The following is a 20637-nucleotide window of genomic DNA, read 5'->3' on the forward strand; positions in this document are numbered from 1 at the left end:
AAAGCCATTTTCTCTCCTAAGATATGGAGCAATAAAATTAGCTTTTCAAACTAGTATGTAATCACATTTTTCCATTAACCTTCTCAATCAAATATAATTGTTAAACAGGCGTGCAGAGACAATCGATGCATTAGCTACCTCTAGTTAGTTTTTTCTACATAAGTGTGCTAGTACAACAAGCAAAACATGCTCCCAATGACAACACAAAATAAAATAGTTAGGCTTACCAGTTGATCAAATAGTTGGTTCCGATAACACCGTTGGGAAGATAAAGTATGGAAGGGCAAGCTTGCGATTGGAGAAGTCCACCAGCTTGGAACAGACCATGGTCATTTCATAAGTCTTGACCTCCATTGAGTAACAATCCACATGCTCAATAGGATTACCTTCTGGTGCGCCTTGGAAGAACAAGAATCCCTCGGCTGCGCCCACCGTGGAAATGGAATAGTCATGATACTGCTCAGGCAGGTTTATGATCTTCTCCAGCTTCCATTCTTGGGAATTATTCTGCAGAGAGGTATGGTAGAGAGCAAAGGACCCGTGTTGGCAGACAAGAGAAAACATCTCAAGGGCTCCTTGTCTACCCGCAACAACTGCATTGAGACGCCAAGGACGAAAGCTCGGGTCATGGAGATCCCTGAGCTCCTCATGGCAGCCGGTGAGAAGATCGACAGTGGAGAAGCTCATGGTGCGCGTGTCCAGCACCATCAGATGGTCACCCCAGTCGTAAGGTTCTGTCCAGTAGAAGCAGCCGCGCACGCAGTCAAAACAGGACATGTCTAGATCTAGACGTTTCAAAAAAGGGAAGCTGGGAGACTCGACCATAGACCATTGCCTAGTTGTGGACGAAAAGACAAAGAGGACGAGTTTTGTCATGTATCTTGCAAAGCATATCACCTTGACGGGCTCATCCTCTCCATCGTCACCGGTGGCGGGAGCGAGCACGGGCTCAAATGCCCAAAGGCTATCTTGAGGCCCGGCAGCGAGGTCCTCGGGTATGGTTGGAAGCAGCACGTATCTGCTGGACAACGGGTCACAGACGGCGAGGTGAAAGTCAGCGGCGTTGCACCGGTGACGATCGTTGTCAAAGTCACCGAGACCGCGCTCCATGCAGTCGACGAGGATGCCTACTTTGCAGCGCTCCCGTTTGGTCCATGTGAGGCGGTCACAGAGTTGGTCGTCACCGAGCTCCCTGGAGTCCATGAGGATACCTGGACACGAGCCGAGCCGAGCCGAGCTCGGGCCGAGCCAGCCATTAGCTCGCCCAGCACGAGCCGAGCCAGCCCGAGCTAACTGCTCAGGCGAGCCTAAGTAGCAGGCTCGACCCGAGCTGTGTGCTGGCTCGGTCCAACTCGGCAGCTCGTGTGCACTGCACATCAGCGTGCAGACTACTCCCTCTCTTTCTAATATAGTAGTATTTATATGTGCTAAGTGCTAACTTTGACAGCAAATACTCAAGCAAATACACCCAAGTGCTAACTTTGGTCAGCATCAACACTGAAAGCCTGAAACCTTGACAGCATGTACACCCAAGTTTGGACAGCATTAACACTGAATGTCTGAAACTATTGACAGAAAAATACACACAGGTTCGGACAGCAAGTACACTGAAATTTGGACATCAAATGCACCCAAGTTTGGACAGCACTGAAGAAATTGAGATGAACATAAACCATTCATGAGTTTAGCAAAATAAGATGACATATGTCACATCCATAGTTCAAAGTTCAATGACAACATAAACTTAATAGTCCAAGGTTGAGAAGTTGACATATGTCACATCTAAAGTTCAGGCAACATAAGCCATGCAAGAACTCCATCATTCAAGGGTGGCGACCAATATAGATCCATTGCTTGATTTACTTCCATGTGCAAATTTAACAAATGCATCTTGATGGTCTTCTCCCTACAATGTATCCTACATGTAACAATGGTTATTGTAAATAAGAAAAGCCTACAAGTAACAGAAGTAAACTAAAAAAATCTTACAAGTAACATACTTACTAGTAGTTGCAATCTGCCACACTTTTAGGCAATTTGACCTTCTCCACATCCTCCTCCTCATCATCTTCTTCCACATCCTAGTTTTGTGCAAGTTAGCCATTAGATTTTTAGTTTATGGCAATAACATGATGCATATTGAAATCATACGACATAAAACATAGATCGAAATCATACCAACACATTTAAGTCTTTGTGAGCACCCTTGATATAGCTTCCGCCACACACCAATGCCTCCACCATGTATGGGTTTAGAGAGCTTCGATAATCATCAAATTCTTCCACCGGTGCTAAAAGTGGATTCAAAAGACACCGAGCTAGCAGGGATAGTTAAGAATCTTCTTGCCATGTTTGCCAACATAGGATACCTAAGTGCATTCACCTTCCACCACTCTAGCAGATTGAAAGTGGCAACCATACCCTCATTTGCATCATCCATATAGTTTCTCAATTCACTCTTAGATCGTTTTGTAGAAGTGGATGATAAGAATGAGAGAAACTCAGAATCTGCAGGTGGCATTGAGGTACTTGTATTGCAAGTATTCTTGCATTGAGGTTCAGCTTGCCTCTTTTGAGAATCAAATTTCTGATACAACTTGTCCAAATCTTTCTTCAATGCAGACAACTCAGTTTCAGCCATATCCTCATCATAGATCTGCCCAAAGCACCAATCCACGTACTTCATTTTGTACCTTGGATCCAGGAAAGTGGCAAGAACCATGACATTGTTTGGTTCTTCCCAATATTTGTTGAACTTGTCCATCATAGCATGTCCCATAGCATTGTAGGTTTTGTCCTTATGAACCATGGCTTTTCTCAAAGCAATTTTGATACTCACAATGTGGGGGTAAAATATGTTGGCGGTGGGATATGATTGACCCGAAAAGGCTGTAGTCACTCTAGCAAAAGCAAACAACAATGGTTCAATAAGCTGAAACATATCCCATTCTTTGTTTGTAGGCTTCCACTTGTAGTTGGCATCCGAATCAGCATAAGACACCAAGGCTTGCCTATATGGTCGGCCAGTTTCCAACATCTTGTATGTAGAACTCCACCTCGTGCAAACATCTAGGGTCAAATGCGCTCCAATTTTAAGGCCTAAACTCCTGCAAATCTCAACAAATTTGTGCAGCCGGGAAGGGGACTTCTTGAAGTACTTCACTGTCTCCCTTAGGTTCGTTACCAAAGTGCTCATGCAGGCTGTCCCATCCTGCACTACCAAGTTGACAATGTGAGCACAACACCGGACATGGAAATATTTGGCTTCAAAGTCTGTCCCTCTTCGAACAGAAAACATTGCCTTCAAATCTCTAACAGCTGAATCATTGTTTGATGCATTGTCTAGTGTGATGGACACTATCTTGTTTTCTATCTTCCATTCAGTCACACATTCAAACAACGCAACAGCCATGACGTTTCTGCTGTGAGGGGGGTCCAACTCCATGAACGCAAGCACACGAGTCTGCATCCTCCAATGTTTATCTATATAGTGTGCCACTACACACATATAAGAAATGATTTGGTTACTTGTCCACATATCTGTAGTGAGACTAATGTGGTCCACATTCTTCAGGGCTGCCTTAAGGATTTCCTTCTCTTTATTGAAAACCCTCAAACACTCAGCTCTTATTGCCTTCCTACCAATTTCTTGATATAGCGGGTTCGAGTACTTCATCACAATATTGAACCACTCATGTTCCACCATCCTGAATGAGTAGTTATGGACAACCACCATTTTTGCAATCAACTCCTTCATAGTTGTGTGCTCATACCCATTGGATGGCACACCTAGAGGAAGACCGGATTCACCTCTAACATTGGACGGCTTGTACCCAAGCCGTGATTGTATAAGTTTCGTCGCAACCTTGTTCTTGAAGATCTTACACTTCTTCATATGCCTATTAAGTGTTGCGGTGCTTGAACCTTGAACATATATGTATAAATTGTGGCAATGCATGCACTTTGCCTTCAACTCTTCAACCTTAGGATCCTTTTCTGATTTCACCATCACCTTCTCAAAAAAAGTCCAACAATAAGAACTCTCCCTGCTAGTACTGGACTTGCTACTGCCCTTGGTAGTGACCTTGCGCTTGACTTTCACCCCTTTCTTGTGTTTCTCTCCTGTTCTTGCATTGTCTTCTTCTGAACTAACAACAAACACATCAGTCTCACCTCCAGGGGACTGAACAATATCCATTTCATCCTCTGACATGTCATCTCTAAGATCATACGAGTTCTCTTCTTCCTCAGACTCGGACTCATCAGCAGGCACATACACATTCTCATCCTTCTCTTCCTCATCCTGCTCCTGGACACGATCCTCTTCCGGCTCATGTTCCTGTTCAAACAATGATATTTTGAAGGAAAATCCACTAAATATTTGTATGGCAAGTATACTGAGATTAGGACAGTAAGAATGAAGTTAAACATATGCATCCATCTATAGTTTCTACAACAAAACAATTGAGCCCTCAATAAACAGGGGCATTACATGGGCATAAATACTCACTTTTTAGACAGTATATACACTCAAATGCACCCAATGTTGTACAACATATACATTCAAACGCGCCCAACGAACAGCCAAATAATAACTTGATTCCTCCTACACAAAGCTAGCTAGGCTAGCAGACTGAATAATAACTTGCTACATCAGAAATAGACAATCATGTTACAAACTGTAAAATATTATGCAATTGCTACAAAATATCTGCAGGCGCAAAACTGGAGGACTCTGGTTGCGTTAGACTTAGCCATATGCAAATCTTCAGGAAACAATCAATTACTTAAGCACAACTGATTATAATGGACAATAGCAGATTGGCATAAATCAAGTGGAAACAATAGGAAATTTACTACTTCTTTTGTTGTTCTCTGGCTTATCCCTATGCATCACACAACAAGCTCACAAGCTTTATTTATATCCAGAGGAAAGAAGAGCAGGCCACTGCTTTGTGCTTACCCAGGACTCAGCTTCAGCCGGAGAAGTAGGCGTGACGGAGGTGTTCGCGGAGCCGGTCCAGCCAGATGCAACAACAGCTGCCGCCCGCGCGCCGATACCTTTGTTGTCAGGTAGACGCCGAGGCGGAGGCGGGGGTGGCAGTGCTCGCGCCTGCTGCTTTGCCCTCACAAGCGGGTCAACAAGGACGATGCTTGGATTGGCCTTGGAGCGAACGGACGGCTCGATGCCGGCGTCCATGGAGCTGGAGGTCTTGCTTCTGCCCTTCTTCTTTTTTCCATCGCTGGCTCCTTCCCAAGAATGGAGGTCAATGACCTCTCTTTCTTCTTCTCCATGGCTCCTTGGGCGATCTGGACAAGCGGCGTGTGTGTCATCGGCGACAGAAGGAACTGCGATGGCGGCGGCCGGCGGAGGCTGGCTAACCTAGCGCTGGGGGGAAAGAGGATGAGTGCTGCTCGGGGTGAGGTAGAGCGCTAGGTCAAGTGACTGGTGCTGGGCCACTTTGGGCTGAAGAGTTGGACGAGCTCACGGGCTGGCTCGAGCCGAGCTGGGCTCGGCCCGAGGCCGAAACAAGCCCAATAACGCAGCTCGGCTCGGCCTTTTTGTTTCTCGGGCCGAATCAAACTCGGGCCGAGCCTGGGCGACCCCGAGCCGAGCCTGAAAGCTCGAGTTTGACATCCAGATTTACGCATGAGGATGCTTACCTCACGGCGGGCAGAGTCTTCGCGGTAGGTCCACATGTGGACGGAACGTGGGTAGAAGGATCTCCAATCGAGGAGGACGCGGCCGTCGCGGACGTCGCGGGGGCGCCAGCGGGGGCCTTCCTCGTCGTGGTCGTCACGCGGGACGCGGTAGGAGGTAGAAGAAACGACGGGCGGGACGAAGGAGAAATCAGCGGCGTAGGGGGCCAGGGCCACGGCATAGGGGCGGAGGGGTGCGGCGCCTGGGAAGGGTGGAATCCGGCCACATCCATGAAGCCGAGGAGGGGAGGCCGGTGCAGCGCGCGGAAGCGGCGGCGGAAGGCGCGGGCTTTGATGACGCGGCGGAAGGACGTGCAGGCGCCGGAGGCGAGGGCGAGCGCGTTCAGAGTGGGCAGGCGGATGAAGATCTCCTCCAGGAGCTCGTCTGGAACCGGGATGGAGGCCGGCGCGGCCATGGCGGCCGGGGTGGAGGAAGGGGATCGAGGGTTTGGATTGGGAATAAATCTTCTGCTGGGAGCGACGGCTGAGTGGGAGAGTGAGCTCTCGGAAGCCCTTTTTTTTTCTTCCAGGAAAAGACCCCGATGTTGCTTTTTTTAGGGAGACGGGAGACCCTGATGCTGCGTTCATTCGTACTGAAGGACCCAGAAAGAACCGGTGGTACATAACAAATTGCAAAAGGACCCAGAAAGAATCGATGGTACATAACAAATTGCAAAAGGACCCAGAAAGAACCGGTGGTACATAACAAATTGCAAAAGGACCCGGAAAGAACCGGTGGTACATAAAAAATTGCAAAAGGACCCAGAAAGAACCGATGGTACATAACAAATTACAAAAGGACCCAGAAAGAACCGGTGGTACATAACAAATTGCAAAAGGACCCAGAAAGAACCGGTGGTACATAACAAATTGCAAAAGGACCCGGAAAGAACCGGTGGTACATAACAAATTGCAGAAGGACCCAAAACTAAATATAAATAAAAAAACTCGTATGTGACTCTTTCATAGAGGACCCCAACAACAAGATAGAAAACAGAACCGGGTCCCTAGCTTCTTCTTCTCGTATAAAACCTTATCATCGCCGGCGACTCTCCACTTGGGACGGGACATACCTCCATGACACCTCGTTGCAGATTCCTTAAAGTAGAAGCATTGCAAAACTTTTGGCTCCATGGCCGGGAGGTTGTGGAACGGGCGTCCTTCGTCCATCGGTTTATGATATGATGGCTGACAGCCAAGCGCAATGGTTGCCGGCGTAGACACTCTCAAGCAAGCACCGGGTTTGAGTATGAACCCGGCCAGGATGTGCATCTCTTCCCAACTTCAACTCCACCACCTCGTGACTTCGAAGCGAGAAAGCCAGAAAGGGAATGAAGCACCTCCGGATGAGTCATCCAGGCGAGCTTATTGGTGGAGTTGTCGGCCATGAGCTCCACAACAACGATGAACTCATTGCCAATGCCACCAGGTCGCCCCCCGACGTAAGCCACCCATCGCTGCTCGGTCGGGGCAACTGTGTAGTCCACATCTATATATTGCCAGGCGCCACACCAACATGACACGACCTAGACCTAGACACGCTATGTACATGACTACACCGCACACTTCTCCCTTCTCCATTTTGATGGGCGGCGCTGTTGGAGAAGATAGGGGATTGGGCCGGCACGGTGGCCCTCTCAAAGGCTCTCCTTTTTCGACTTCACCACATGCACGTATGAAGCCATTTTAGAACTCCAAAGATTCAAAAGAGTGGCAGTTTCAAGCTTCAAAGGCCACTTTTAATTATGTTTCCACGTTATTACATGTAAAAGAAAAAAATGTGGCTACTAGCCATTTCGACCAACACCGTCTCTGTATCGCGTCGCATAGAATGATGGCCGACGGGAGTTCACCATGGACACCACGGAGGTCGAATGGGGAGCGTGAGGGACACAAAGAGATGCCACAGCTTGATTCCTGGCGGCGCCACGCTCATGGGCGTAGCTGGGCTCACGGGTTGTTGAGGAAGATGCGGTAAGCAGAGGCTAGGAACCATGAGGGTGTGATAATGCCATCTCTTAATACCCCATGTTAGTTCAGTCATGTTAGTTCAGTCAGACGAACATCATGGTCTTGACTAGCCAGATGGGCTTGGTGCTGCTAGCCAACCGAGTGATACCTAACAAGGAATATCTTCGTCATGAGCATCTTTAGCGGTGAGACATTTTTTCATTCTAGCTCCTTACGGTTTTCCTATTCTTGCTTGTGCGAGAGCATCTTTAGCGGATCCCCAAACTTAAATCCGAGAAAACACTTATTGGATTATCCATAAAATATTTTCAAGCTATTGGTAGGCTACCAACTAGCAGATCTCTATAACTTTGCCTCACATTAAAAAAATTATTTGCTAATTTCCACCTCATATTGCATCCAAAAATCCATTTCAACTACATTTGCAGACTATTCAGAAAAGTGCTAAAAGAAAAAGAAAAAGAAAAAGAAAAACACATCCAAAAATCCATGTCGAAATAAGAATTTGAAAAGTGTTCAAGAGTTAAAAGTTCTAAAAATTCAGGATGCCTTCCATCTTCACCTCAAGCGCTCGAAGAGCTCGTTCGGCACGCATTCGGTCGCCTACCTCGGCCACGTCATCTCCGCGCCGACTTCTACATCCCCGGCGACCGGGCGCTGGTACGCGATTGGGTGCGGTCTTGCCTGACGTGCCAGCGCAACAAGACGGAGACGCTGCGACCGGCCGGGCTGCTCCAGCCCCTAGAGGTGCCCTCTCAGGTTTGGGCCGACATCTCCATGGACTTCATCGAGGGCCTCCCCAAGGTGGGCGGCAAGTCCGTCATCCTTACGGTGGTCGACCGCTTCTCCAAGTACGCGCACTTCATCGCGCTCGGCCATCCCTACACTGCCGCCTCCGTGGCGCGTGCCTTCTTCGATGGCATTGTCCGCTTACACGGGTTTCCCTCTTCAATCGTCAGCGACCGGGACCCGGTGTTCACTGGGCATGTCTGGCGCGATCTCTTCCGGATGGCGGGCGTGAGTATGGCCTTCCATCCTCAGACGGACGGTCAATCTTAGGTGGTCAACAAGGTGATTGCCATGTATTTGCATCGTGTTACAGGTGATCGTCCCCGTGCTTGGGTGGACTGGCTCGCGTGGGCGGAGTACCGCTACAACACTTCATACCACTCCGCCCTGCGGGCCACGCCTTTTGAGGTGGTCTATGGCCGACCGCCCCCGCCCATCCTACCGGTTGACCCCGAGACGGCGAGGACGGAGGCGGCTGGCGACCTTCTTCGCAGCAGGGATGAGATGCTTGTGGAGGTGCGCCAGCGACTTCTCCAGGCCCAGCAGCTGTACAAGCACTACTACGACGCCCACCACCACGAGGCGGAGTTTGCGGTGGGCGACTGGGTGTGGCTGCGCCTCCTTCACCGCTCCACGCAGTCCGTCGACCCATGCGCGAAGCGCAAGCTGGGTCCTCGCTACGCCGGGCCATTTTCCGTGCTGGAGCGCATCGGAAAGGTTGCCTACCGCCTTCAACTTCCGGCCGATGCCCGCATCCATGACGTCTTCCATGTGGGGTTGCTGAAGCCCTTCCGCGGGGACCCGCTGGCGACCACGCCGGTGCTTCCTCCGACCTCCGACGGGCGCCTTCTTCCAGGACCGACGAAGGTGTTGCAGGTCCAGCAGCGTCGCGGAGTGTGGCACTTGTTGATCCAGTGGCAAGGCCTTCCGGAGGAGGATGCCACTCGGGAGCAGCTTGACGAGTTCTGCCAACACTTTCCAGACATCCAGCTCGAGGACGAGCTGCTTGCACAGTGGGGGAGAGATGTTATGACCGGTGTCACTTATAGCCGGAGGAGGCCCATTAGGCGTGTCTAGTTGGGGGCTTAGCCCAACTTATCTTATTTTTTATTAGCAGCAAGGATTATATAAACAGATCTAAGGCAACCTTTTGGAATTAAGCAATAAGTCATAACTATTGCCCGACTCCCCTTAGGAGCCAGAACCCTAAACCCTAGCCGCCTCTCACCACCGCCGCCGCCTCCTCCCGCGCGATCACGGTGCCGCCGCGCCGCCAGCCGCGCTCAACCTCTCACCAACCCACCTCTCATCCCTACAACCTACGGTTGAGGCCCGATGACCCTAGCTCCTACCAGAATGGGACCAGGATTACTTATACACTGCATTTGATCTAGTAGCTCCACGAATCTGTGAACATAGTGCTCAACTGTACTTGTCTTTGCTCCGGTTACAGCTCTCGGCCGAGTGCACCGATCTCGGAGTGGATCGAGTAGCCAGCGATATTGCTGTGCTTTTTTGTTTAATGGAAGGTTTTCCAATTTCCTAAAAAAAAATTTGGACCGTCCGCTGCTGGATAAATAGCAATTCAAGGTGCGTGCGAAACAATATTTAGAATTACAAGACTTTTAAACCAAAGCACAAAATCAAGAACATCAAGATTTTTTCTTTAGCATTCATGCAGTCTGTAGGAATTGTTCTAAGATCTGTGAAAAATATCCCGTGCATTAAAAAAATATGGTTTGCACGGTGACGGGGACGGGCCCTGTGCCTTGGAGGGTGATATTTAAAATCCTTCATTATTTGCCACACGGACCACCACCTGTCAGCGAGACATGTTGTGGCAAATTATAAAAGTGAAAAAAAAACAATTGGGCTCCTCTTTATTGTCAGGTCGGCAGCCACTCATGCGAGCAGACGTCGCGCCCTGCACTGCATGCCGCGGCGATTCGTCCATCTAACCACCCCACTTTATGAGCTAGTCGGCAGTCACCTGCCCACCCACTCACAAGAGCACACGTGGTGCTTTCTCCACCCTCCAACGGCCTATAAATAGTGCCTCGTGCTGCACTTGCTTTACACAGCCACCTTCCTCACACAACCAGGACAAGCAAGCAGCAGAACCAGTGTCAGATTTCCCGAGGCACAAGTTGAGCGCAAGATGGAGCACCAGGGGCGCGGCGCAGGCGAGAAGAAGGGCGTCGTGGAGAGCATCACGGAGAAGCTCCCCGGTGGCCACGGTGATCACCAGCAGGCCACCGGTGGCACGTACGGTCAGCAGGGACACGCCGGAGTTACCGGCGAGAACATCAAGGAGAAGCTCCCCGGTGGCCACGGTGATCACCAGCAGACCACTGGAATGACCGGCTCGGAGACGCATGCCACCACGGCCACCACCGATGGCAACTACGGGAAGTCGGGACACACCGGCACTGACGGCACCGGTGAGAACAAGAGTATCATGGACAAGATCAAGGACAAGCTGCCTGGACAGCACTAAGCCCAACCGGTCTGCCCGCTACCTTTGCAGAATAATATAATAAGATGGCCAACTTCCACCGTGTATACATGAATCGAGTCTAGTTCAACTAGCTCACTTGGTCGTACATCTGGGTTTAAGCTTTCATGGACAACAGTGTGTCGAGGGTTTTTGTTTGTTTACAATTTGCATACTTTGATGTGGAAATTTCCTTTGGTTCAACCGGTGCATGGTATGCTATGGCATCTAATATACATACTCCCTCCGTCCCAAAATAAGTGTCTCAACTTTGCACTAACTTTAGTACAAAATTGTAATAAAGTTAAGACACTTATTTTGGGACAGAGGAAGTATAAGCAAATGTTAAGTTTGCAAGTCTGTTCTAACCGACTCATATGATGCATCACCCACTTCTTTTTACCTGGCAAGTAATTCTTGCAGTTTTTTTCTCACAAACTAATTACTTCCACGCGGAAAAAAAAGGCAAGCAAGGATGATCAACGACTGATGATGATGATGATGAGGAGGAAGGCAGGAAGCTGCAATCATTGGAACTGCGGTGAACAGTGATGGAGGACAGCACAGACAAGTCAATGCTCCAATTAATGTACACAAACTTAAAAGGCTTAAAAATTCATAAGAAGTTAATTATTCATCCAAATAATAATATTTTCTTGGATGCAGTCCGGAATGTCTCCATTCTATATGTCGCATCAATTCTTAATTTAAAATGTTTTTCATGCTTATATATCTTAAAAGAAATACTCGTGGCGCACTAAACAGACCATATGAAAATAATTGGACGTGCACAAATTATGATTTTCCATAGATGATTTATAGGGCATTGTTGTACATAAACAGTCCATACATAAGTTTATGTAAAGAAACTTTCACATAAAAATGAGTTCATAAACTATGCATCCAAAAGTGTTTGTTTAATATTTCAGTTGGAAAATTAATGTTCAAAGGTAAGTTTGTCCCCGACGAAGGGAGCGCCGAGATGGAACTCCTCGTCCACAAGAAGTGGATGGAGCACCCCGCCGATAGGAAGGTGGCTCGCCGCAGAGCGTGCAGGAAGTCGGCCCCCTTGGTGTGCCGAAGAACCCCGAAGGCCGGTGGGAATTATGAAGGGGCCGCTCCCCCGATGAGGTTCTCACTGAATGGCGAGCACCATCGACGTGATCCTCCCCCACCACGAGTTGCTCGCATAGCTCCACCTTCACCTCAAGGCACACGCGCGCTCCGTCGTCTGCCTCGCTGCATATCGGGTCGCCGTCCGTTCGTACTCCACCACCACCACCACCACCACCAAGCGTGGTGAAGGAGGAGGCCCAGTAGTACGATGGCGAGGAGGACCCCAACTTCATGCAAGCAGTGGCAAACTCCCTCGAGACCGTCGACACCAACGAGCTCAATCGCTGGCCGGGGATCTTCGATGTCCTCCGCGGCACGCCGATGGAGGCGGCAGCGGCAGCGCAGCAGCACCCGGAGCCAAGCAGGAGCCGGAGGAGCGGGTGGAGCTGCTGCCACCTGGCCTGGAGGGGCAGGAGTGAACGTGGACCTCCATATTCCGGGCAACGCCATCACACGCTTGGACACTGCCGCCGTGCGACGGGTCGTCACCACAAGACGATGATTGGCCATGGCCATGGCCGCGGCCAGTCTTCATCAACCCCACCCATGATTAGGATTGCCATTACGGTCCAGCGGCGGCGGTGGCCACTATCCACTTTTTTCTATGTTTTTTTTGTAAAAATATATTGTAAGCTACTTTTGGCGCAAACTATATTATTCGTGCCATTTTAATGAATATGAAGTTTGAATTTGCGTTTCAATTCCACCCAATTTTAATTTTAATTTTCGATTAAATTCTTCCCAAATTTGAAATTTCAATTCAATTCCACTAATTCGTACTTGTGGTGTGTCCAGTGCATGCCACAAATACCGCGTACTTGTGGCAGGCCCACTGCACGCCACCGGTTGCTGTTAACAATGACATTTGCTTTTGCACGCCTCCGGTAGCTGTTATCAGTGGCACATAATCAGTGGCGTGTCCAAAACACACCACTAAGGGCTAAATTCACACGCCACTACTAAGCTTTTTCCTACTAATGCAAAAAAGAAGCACCATAGGCAGTACCATGTGAAACATAATCATAACCAAGGCCATGGATTGATGCACCAATATTTACACCCACCATATGACTGTCGACAAATGCCTATGACCATGCAATCAACAAACAAACAACATGCTGACAATAATAAAGATTCCAGATTTACGGGTTTGCGTCATATGCCCACAAACATTTTTGTTTCCAAAAAACTAAGCACTAACCAAAGCATACCATTCAACACGAACAAATGAATTTTGGCCCCTAAAACAATCAGAACCTTTGATGCAATGGTGCCTATTTCAAGAAATTCCGCCGCCTGAACCTAGTAATGAAAAGCTGGGAATACATGAAGATCTCACCTTCCATTTAAGTAGGTCGTCCTGGGTGGATACTATAAGTAAACTAGATGATACCCCGCGCGTTGCTGCGAAAATTTTGTATCACCGCAGACGTACCAAAGGTTAATTCATAGTGGCAAACAGTGTAACAAATAAAGATTTATGGATCAAAGTGATTACCCTATAAACAGGAATAATATATTAAGGGTTTGGTTTGCAAGTAGAAGCTCACCAAAGAGTAATAATGACATTTTGCTTGATTACAAATGAATGTGATCTCTCAAGTGATGGATTAATTCTAAATTTAGGCAACATAATTACTAATTTTAGGTCGAATCTGTAGTGTAGTTTGCAAGAAGCTGCATGTGTTGTTGATGATGTAGCATGTTAGGTCGTCTCATAAGGAGATTCTCAAAGAAATAAGAAAGAACACTGCATCTTGTATATGTCATCAGGAGCAGTAAAAATGTTCCCACATGCATCTTAAAAATCAAGAAACATTTTTGGAGCTGTAGGAAATAAGGAACAAACTCATACAATCTATTGGCACATCAAGAGCAGTAAATAACTAAATATATAGGACATATTCTTTGCCATGCATCTATCTCACTTAATGGTGTCATCACAGAGATTACACCACTACAGTAGTACATGCTTCATAGAATTAGTGAAATCAGGGATTTCATGCACAAAGTTGCTTTTGCCCCCACGTTGCACCATAACACAAAGTGCTTCTGCACATATGGGCGTTTCATCTATCTCTTGGAAAATAGGATCATAATAAATCTGCGGAAATATCATCAATCGGGTAGTAAAGAACTCTGGATCACTCTAGTGGTGCGTCGAGACAAAACTGAAAGCTGTAAGAAGAATTTTTCTGTATCAGCCAGTACAGCCAGAAGGGCAATAACCCTGACACACTCAATTAAGAACAGCTGGTATGAATATAATATAGCAAGGAATGGTATGGTGGTCCAAGAAAAACATACTTGGTATGATTCCCAATATGTTAAGTCATAACATGCTTGTATTCATCCACTCCGTGGTACAATTTTATATAAGATAGATCAGAGGGGAGATGAGAGATACATACGCACACTTTACAAAACAAACTCAAGTGCCTGATCCTATCTTTACGTGAGCTCATGCTAGATATGTGCGGCATGACATGGCCGCTTGACCAGAACGGCTCGTGAGACTTGGTCATATGAGAAATTGCATAGTCTAACACAATAGAATCGCTTGAGATCTCAAGAACAATGTTTTGAATTTTTCTTGGGTAACCAATTGCATAATCTAAAGAGCATTCTATTACCTGCCAACCATACGGAGTACCATACATGGAGGGATGCAGGTTGTACGTTGGCTTCTGGGTGAATTCAAGAAGACCGGTGATGGGATGGATTAGCTTGAATCGATGATGACCATGGGGCTGACAGCACAATCAACACTTCAGCTTACAGGCTTGAACGACTAGATTGAGTCTTGATGTTGGCAAGACCGCTGCGGTGGCTACGACTCTCGGAGGAAGTGAAGTTGGCGTGGACTATGGAGAAAGGGGCAGCCGAAGAGGAGTATAGCTATGAACGGGCTCTTGATTTCCACGTGCTTTATAGAGCGAACGCGAGAGGTCCAAGGATCTAGAGCAGCGCCTGGTTGCCTAGATCATAACTGAATGGAGGAAGAGACGCATGTAGGTAGCCGGTTGTTGCTGAAGCTGTCGGGAATCGAGCAAGGGCACTTGTGCTGCTTTGCAGCTGTCGACGCCCTGTGGGTAAGCATATGTCGCACACAGAAAGGATTCAAGAGCGAGAGTTCTACATGTGCGCTAACCATGGAAAGACACGTATATGACACAAAATACCTCTCGGTCTCTTTCAGCTAATTTGCACAATTCAACTCTATCTCTAGCTAGTGTCGCTCACAAATATGTGTATATACATTGTGATCCACAGACAACGGGGACAAAGTATTGCTATACATGGATATGAGTTGATCTCTGCAGAAGTACGTAAGTGAGTTGCTCGAGTACTCCACTCGACCACTAAGACGACAGACAGATGATATACAACTAAAAAATAATGCGATGTGAGGCCAAATCCAAAAATTCAAGATGTTTCGATATGCATTTTTAGCTGGTGTTAAGCTTGGCCTCGTTTTCCTAGCTGGATCGGTGGTAGCATTTCTTCTCGTGGGGTCATTACACTGATGATGTTCTTAGTCTAGATCAAGTAGTAGTAGTAGTTATATTTATTATTGTTTTCATCCTTCAAACTACCATGTAACTAGGCCAGATTAATGAGATCGATGTTATTCTAATTATTGGTCTTCAACTATATTTTAGTATGTATATATATTTACACAAAATAATAAAATAAAATATTAAAATAACAAAATAATAAAATAAACATTTATAGCATTATAAAACAATGTGTCCAACAAATAAACTAAAGAAATAATTTAATAAAATTAAAAATAATAGCAATGGTGTAGCCCACGTCGGTCAACACTAGCAAATACAACGCGGGCCCCCAAATCAATTAACCACCCACTCACCACATCCCCATTCCCCACCCACTCCAAATCCACACCCGTGCCGCAGCCGCTGCCACCGACACGAACGATTTCGTACTATCTGACTGCGCATGGTCTAGTACGTACAATTTCGTACTATCTGACTCCTTTATTGACCGTTTCAATTCCCAAATGGACCTAATTCCCTCATGGATTCTCCGACTTCCAAAATGGAGGAGGTCGGCTTCGCAAGACCATCCGACTTTCCATTAACTAGTACGTACACTTTCCATGACCGAGTCCCAGGGAAAATATCTGGTGCATTGGTGCTTGTGGCGCACCCAGTGCACCAAACTTTTGTAGAACATTTTAAAATGAAATGTTTGGAAAATTCTAAAAAAAATAGCACATTCTCACAATATCAATGTACGTTGTCACAAAATTACAAATAAAAATTCAAAGTGTAGCTCAAAAAAAACCAATTTAACACTGAATAATACATATTATAGGTTGCGCCTTAAATTTGTCCCATTAACAGATGTTAATTTTTTTTATTTTTTTATATCAAGCAATGTTTTGAATTTTGATATGAAATTTCGTTACGATATACATTGATATTCTGTCAATGTGCTAGATTTATCGAACATTTTCAAATGTGCTATGGCATCGGGTGCACTGGTAGCAGCACAAGGGTGGGTGCACCGGATACATTGCCTACCCCCATGGCCGAGTTCACCATACCGAGTCTGACTTTCAGATAGGCAAGTTTGTCTCCCCTATGGACAAATCTGTTGTTGCGAGTCCGACTTCCCTGATAGCCAAGTCCGAACCCATGGCCTAGTCCAACTACCCAAATTTTCGAGAACAAATTGGTAGAAATGTTATGTTCCCTTTGCTGAGACCGACTTCCCAAATGGCCAGTCTGACTCCCCATACCGAGTCTGACTTTCTACTGACGAGTTCGACTTCCCATCGTTTAGTCTATGTCCCAGTCCGACTCTACAACTGTCAGAGAGAAAATTGATTATTGTGTTCTATTTTCGTGGTCGTGACCTACTCCCAGCATCCAAGTCCGACTCCCCAATGGCTAATGGGTGTTCCTTTCTATTATGATTTCCTACTATTAGCCTCACTTCTCATCTTCATTTTGTTTTTATGCCATGGGCGCGACGAGTCATCCACTTGTCATAAAATTTTGCTACTTGTGGAAAGTACAACCAGTGTCCCATATGTATTTCTCGTGTCTTCTTTCCGGTTATTTTTTCAGTTGCACTTTTCAGAATATCACGGTTGCATATCTTCATAAATGTGCAACTGCCTTATGTTAAAAGTGCAACCATGAAATGATTATTGTGAATTGTATTTCAAACATGAGTTTGGGATATTAATACCAAGCCTTCAACCACAATAGCAGTGCTTAGGGTCAACATTTGCGGAGTTGGTGATGGCGTCAGCACGAAAGCATAAACTAAAAGTGGAAAAAAAATGCACTTATTGAATTGCTGCAACAATTATATTTATAACTAGATTGCCTTAATTTGTACTAACTTTTCTTACCAAGATATGTGTTTCATGCTCATATATACTTTTTTATAGGAGTATACAACCGTTTATTAGTGGTTCTTTTTTGCAAACAACAAGCCTCCTTGTTGATTTCCATTAAAGGAAACACCACAAAATTATTACATGAAAACCAAGAAAGAGCATGAAAAAATAGGAATTCAAAAGAGGCATGAGAACATATCAGGTCAACAGAAGTTGCACGCACGCAACAAGAACATAGCCAAGACATACGTAAAGAAAAACCATAAGTTGTTTGAGATCGCGTAACCCAGAGCACTAAAAAAATAGAGTTTTTCAGGTGAAGAAAAGAATCGAACATCAATATATCCTCCTAGCAAAAGGGTTCCAACCATACCCCCTAGCAAAAGCTTCTCCCGGCAACATCTTGATCCTACCTCGGGTATTTATATGTCTTGTTTTTTTGCAAGATTCTCTAAGTCTTTAAGATAATAGGATCGGGTAAAGGCAACAACAGCATGATAATCAACAATTAATTTATCAAAGCATGCACTATTTCTTGTCTTCCAGATAATCCAACAATTTTTCACCCTCCCCTGAGAACTAAATGTCTTTGATTTATAGGGAAGTAATGTAGCCAAGTTCCTAGTATAAAAGCCATCCCTTCAGGGGGGGTCTAGGTCGTCAAAGTTGTTGGGTAACGTAGTAATTTTAAAAAAAATTCTACGCACACGCAAGATCATGGTGATGCATAGCAACGAGAGGGGAGAGTGTTGTCCACGTACCCTCGTAGACCGACAGCGGAAGCGTTATCACAACGCGGTTGATGTAGTCGTACGTCTTCACGATCCGACCGATCAAGTACCGAACGTACGGCACTTCCGAGTTCTACACACGTTCAGCTCGATGACGTCCCTCGAACTCCGATCTAGCCGAGTGTTGAGGGAGAGTTTCGTCAGCACGACGGCGTGGTGACGATGATGATGTTCCACCGACGCAGGGCTTCGCCTAAGCTCCGCAACGGTATTATCGAGGTGTAATATGATGGAGGGGGGCACCGCACACGGCCAAGAGATCTCAGGGATCTATTGTTGTGTATCTGGGGTGCCCCCCTGCCCCCGTATATAAAGGAGCAAGGGGGAGGCAGCCGGCCAAGGGGAGAGGCGCGCCATAGGGGGGAGCCCTACTCCCACCGGGAGTAGGACTCCTCCTTTCCTTGTGGAGTAGGAGAAGGGAAGGGGGAAGGAGAAAGAAGCAAGGGTGCGCCCCCCTTCCCTAGTCCAATTCGGACCAGACCATGGGGAGGGGTGCGGCCACCTTTTGAGGCCTTTCTCTACTTTCCCGTATGGCCCATTAAGGCCCAATACGAATTCCCGTAACTCTCCGGTACTCCGAAAAATACCCGAATCACTCGGAACCTTTCCGAAGTCCGAATATAGTCGTCCAATATATCGATCTTTACGTCTCGACCATTTCGAGACTCCTCGTCATATCCCCGATCTCATCCGGGACTCCGAACTCCTTCGGTATATCAAAACTCAATAAAACTGTCATCGTAACGTTAAGCGTGCGGACCCTACGCGTTCGAGAACTATGTCGACATGACCGAGACACCTCTCCGGTCAATAACCAATAGCGGAACCTGGATGCTCATATTGGTTCCTACATATTCTACGAAGATCTTTATCGGTCAGACCGCATAACAACATACGTTGTTCCCTTTGTCAACGGTATGTTACTTGCCCGAGATTTGATCATCGGTATCTCGATACCTAGTTCAATCTCGTTACTGGCAAGTCTCTTTACTCGTTCCGTAACACATCATCCCGCAACTAACTCATTAGTCATAATGCTTGCAAGGCTTATAGTGATGTGCATTACCGAGTGGGCCCAGAGATACCTCTCCGACAATTGGAGTGACAAATCCTAATCTCGAAATACGCCAACCCAACAAGTACCTTTGGAGACACCTGTAGAGCACCTTTATAATCACCCATTTACGTTGTGACGTTTGGTAGCACACAAAGTGTTCCTCCGGTAAACGGGAGTTGCATAATCTCATAGTCATAGGAACATGTATAAGTCATGAAGAAAGCAATAGCAACATACTAAACGATCGAGTGCTAAGCTAACGGAATGGGTCAAGTCAATCACGTCATTCTCCTAATGAGGTGATCTCGTTAATCAAATGACAACTTATGTCTATGGCTAGGAAACATAACCATCTTTGATTAACGAGCTAGTCAAGTAGAGGCATACTAGTGACACTCTGTTTGTCTATATATTCACACATGTATTATATTTCCGGTTAATACAATTCTAGCATGAATAATAAACATTTATCATGATACAAGGAAATAAATAATACTTTATTATTGCCTCTAGGGCATATTTCCTTCAGTCTCCCACTTGCACTAGAGTCAATAATCTAGATTACACAGTAATGATTCTTACACCCATGGAGCCTGGTGCTGATCATGTTTTGCTCGTGGAAGAGGCTTAGTCAACGGGTCTGCAACATTCAGATCCGTATGTATCTTGCAAATTTCTATGTCTCCCACCTGGACTAAATCCCGGATGGAATTGAAGCGTCTTTTGATGTGCTTGGTTCTCTTGTGAAATCTGGATTCCTTTGCCAAGGCAATTGCACCAGTATTGTCACAAAAGATTTTCATAGGACCCGATGCACTAGGTATGACACCTAGATCGGATATGAACTCCTTCATCCAGACTCCTTCATTTGCTGCTTCCGAAGCAGCTATGTACTCCGCTTCACATGTAGATCCCGCCACGACGCTTTGTTTAGAACTGCACCAACTGACAGCTCCATCGTTCAATGTAAATACGTATCCGGTTTGCGATTTAGAATCGTCCGGATCAGTGTCAAAGCTTGCATCAACGTAACCATTTACGATGAGCTCTTTGTCACCTCCATATACGAGAAACATATCCTTAGTCCTTTTCAGGTATTTCAGGATGTTCTTGACCGCTGTCCAGTGATCCACTCCTGGATTACTTTGGTACCTTCCTGCTAGACTTATAGCAAGGCATACATCAGGTCTGGTACACAGCATTGCATACATGATAGAGCCTATGGCTGAAGCATAGGGGACATCTTTCATCTTCTCTCTATCTTCTGCAGTGGTCGGGCATTGAGTCTTACTCAACTTCACACCTTGCAACACAGGCAAGAATCCTTTCTTTGCTTGATCCA

The 20637-nt window shown here is 46.4% G+C and overlaps 2 protein-coding genes and 1 pseudogene across 2 annotated transcripts; 1 reads left to right on the forward strand and 2 right to left on the reverse strand.

Moving 5' to 3' along the window:
* Positions 1 to 234: 234 nt before the first annotated feature.
* LOC109760352 (uncharacterized) lies at positions 235 to 6116 on the reverse strand (annotated as a pseudogene).
* On the reverse strand, positions 2004 to 5200 carry LOC141028102 (zinc finger BED domain-containing protein RICESLEEPER 2-like). The gene is made up of 3 exons (XM_073505973.1): positions 4964 to 5200; positions 2384 to 4339; positions 2004 to 2081 (listed from the first exon to the last, which is right to left on the reverse strand). The coding sequence occupies exons 1-3, from the start codon at positions 5198 to 5200 to the stop codon at positions 2004 to 2006; spliced, it is 2271 nt and encodes a 756-aa protein (XP_073362074.1).
* Positions 6117 to 10541: 4425 nt separating the features above from the next.
* On the forward strand, positions 10542 to 11187 carry LOC109760050 (dehydrin DHN3). The gene has a single exon (XM_020318897.4). It carries the CDS (start codon positions 10619 to 10621, stop codon positions 10955 to 10957), a length of 339 nt encoding a protein of 112 aa, XP_020174486.1. The 5' UTR covers positions 10542 to 10618; the 3' UTR covers positions 10958 to 11187.
* The last annotated feature ends 9450 nt before the right edge of the window (positions 11188 to 20637 follow it).

The sequence above is a fragment of the Aegilops tauschii genome, chromosome 7, assembly GCF_002575655.3.
Source record: "Aegilops tauschii subsp. strangulata cultivar AL8/78 chromosome 7, Aet v6.0, whole genome shotgun sequence".
Classification (NCBI taxonomy): domain Eukaryota; kingdom Viridiplantae; phylum Streptophyta; class Magnoliopsida; order Poales; family Poaceae; genus Aegilops; species Aegilops tauschii.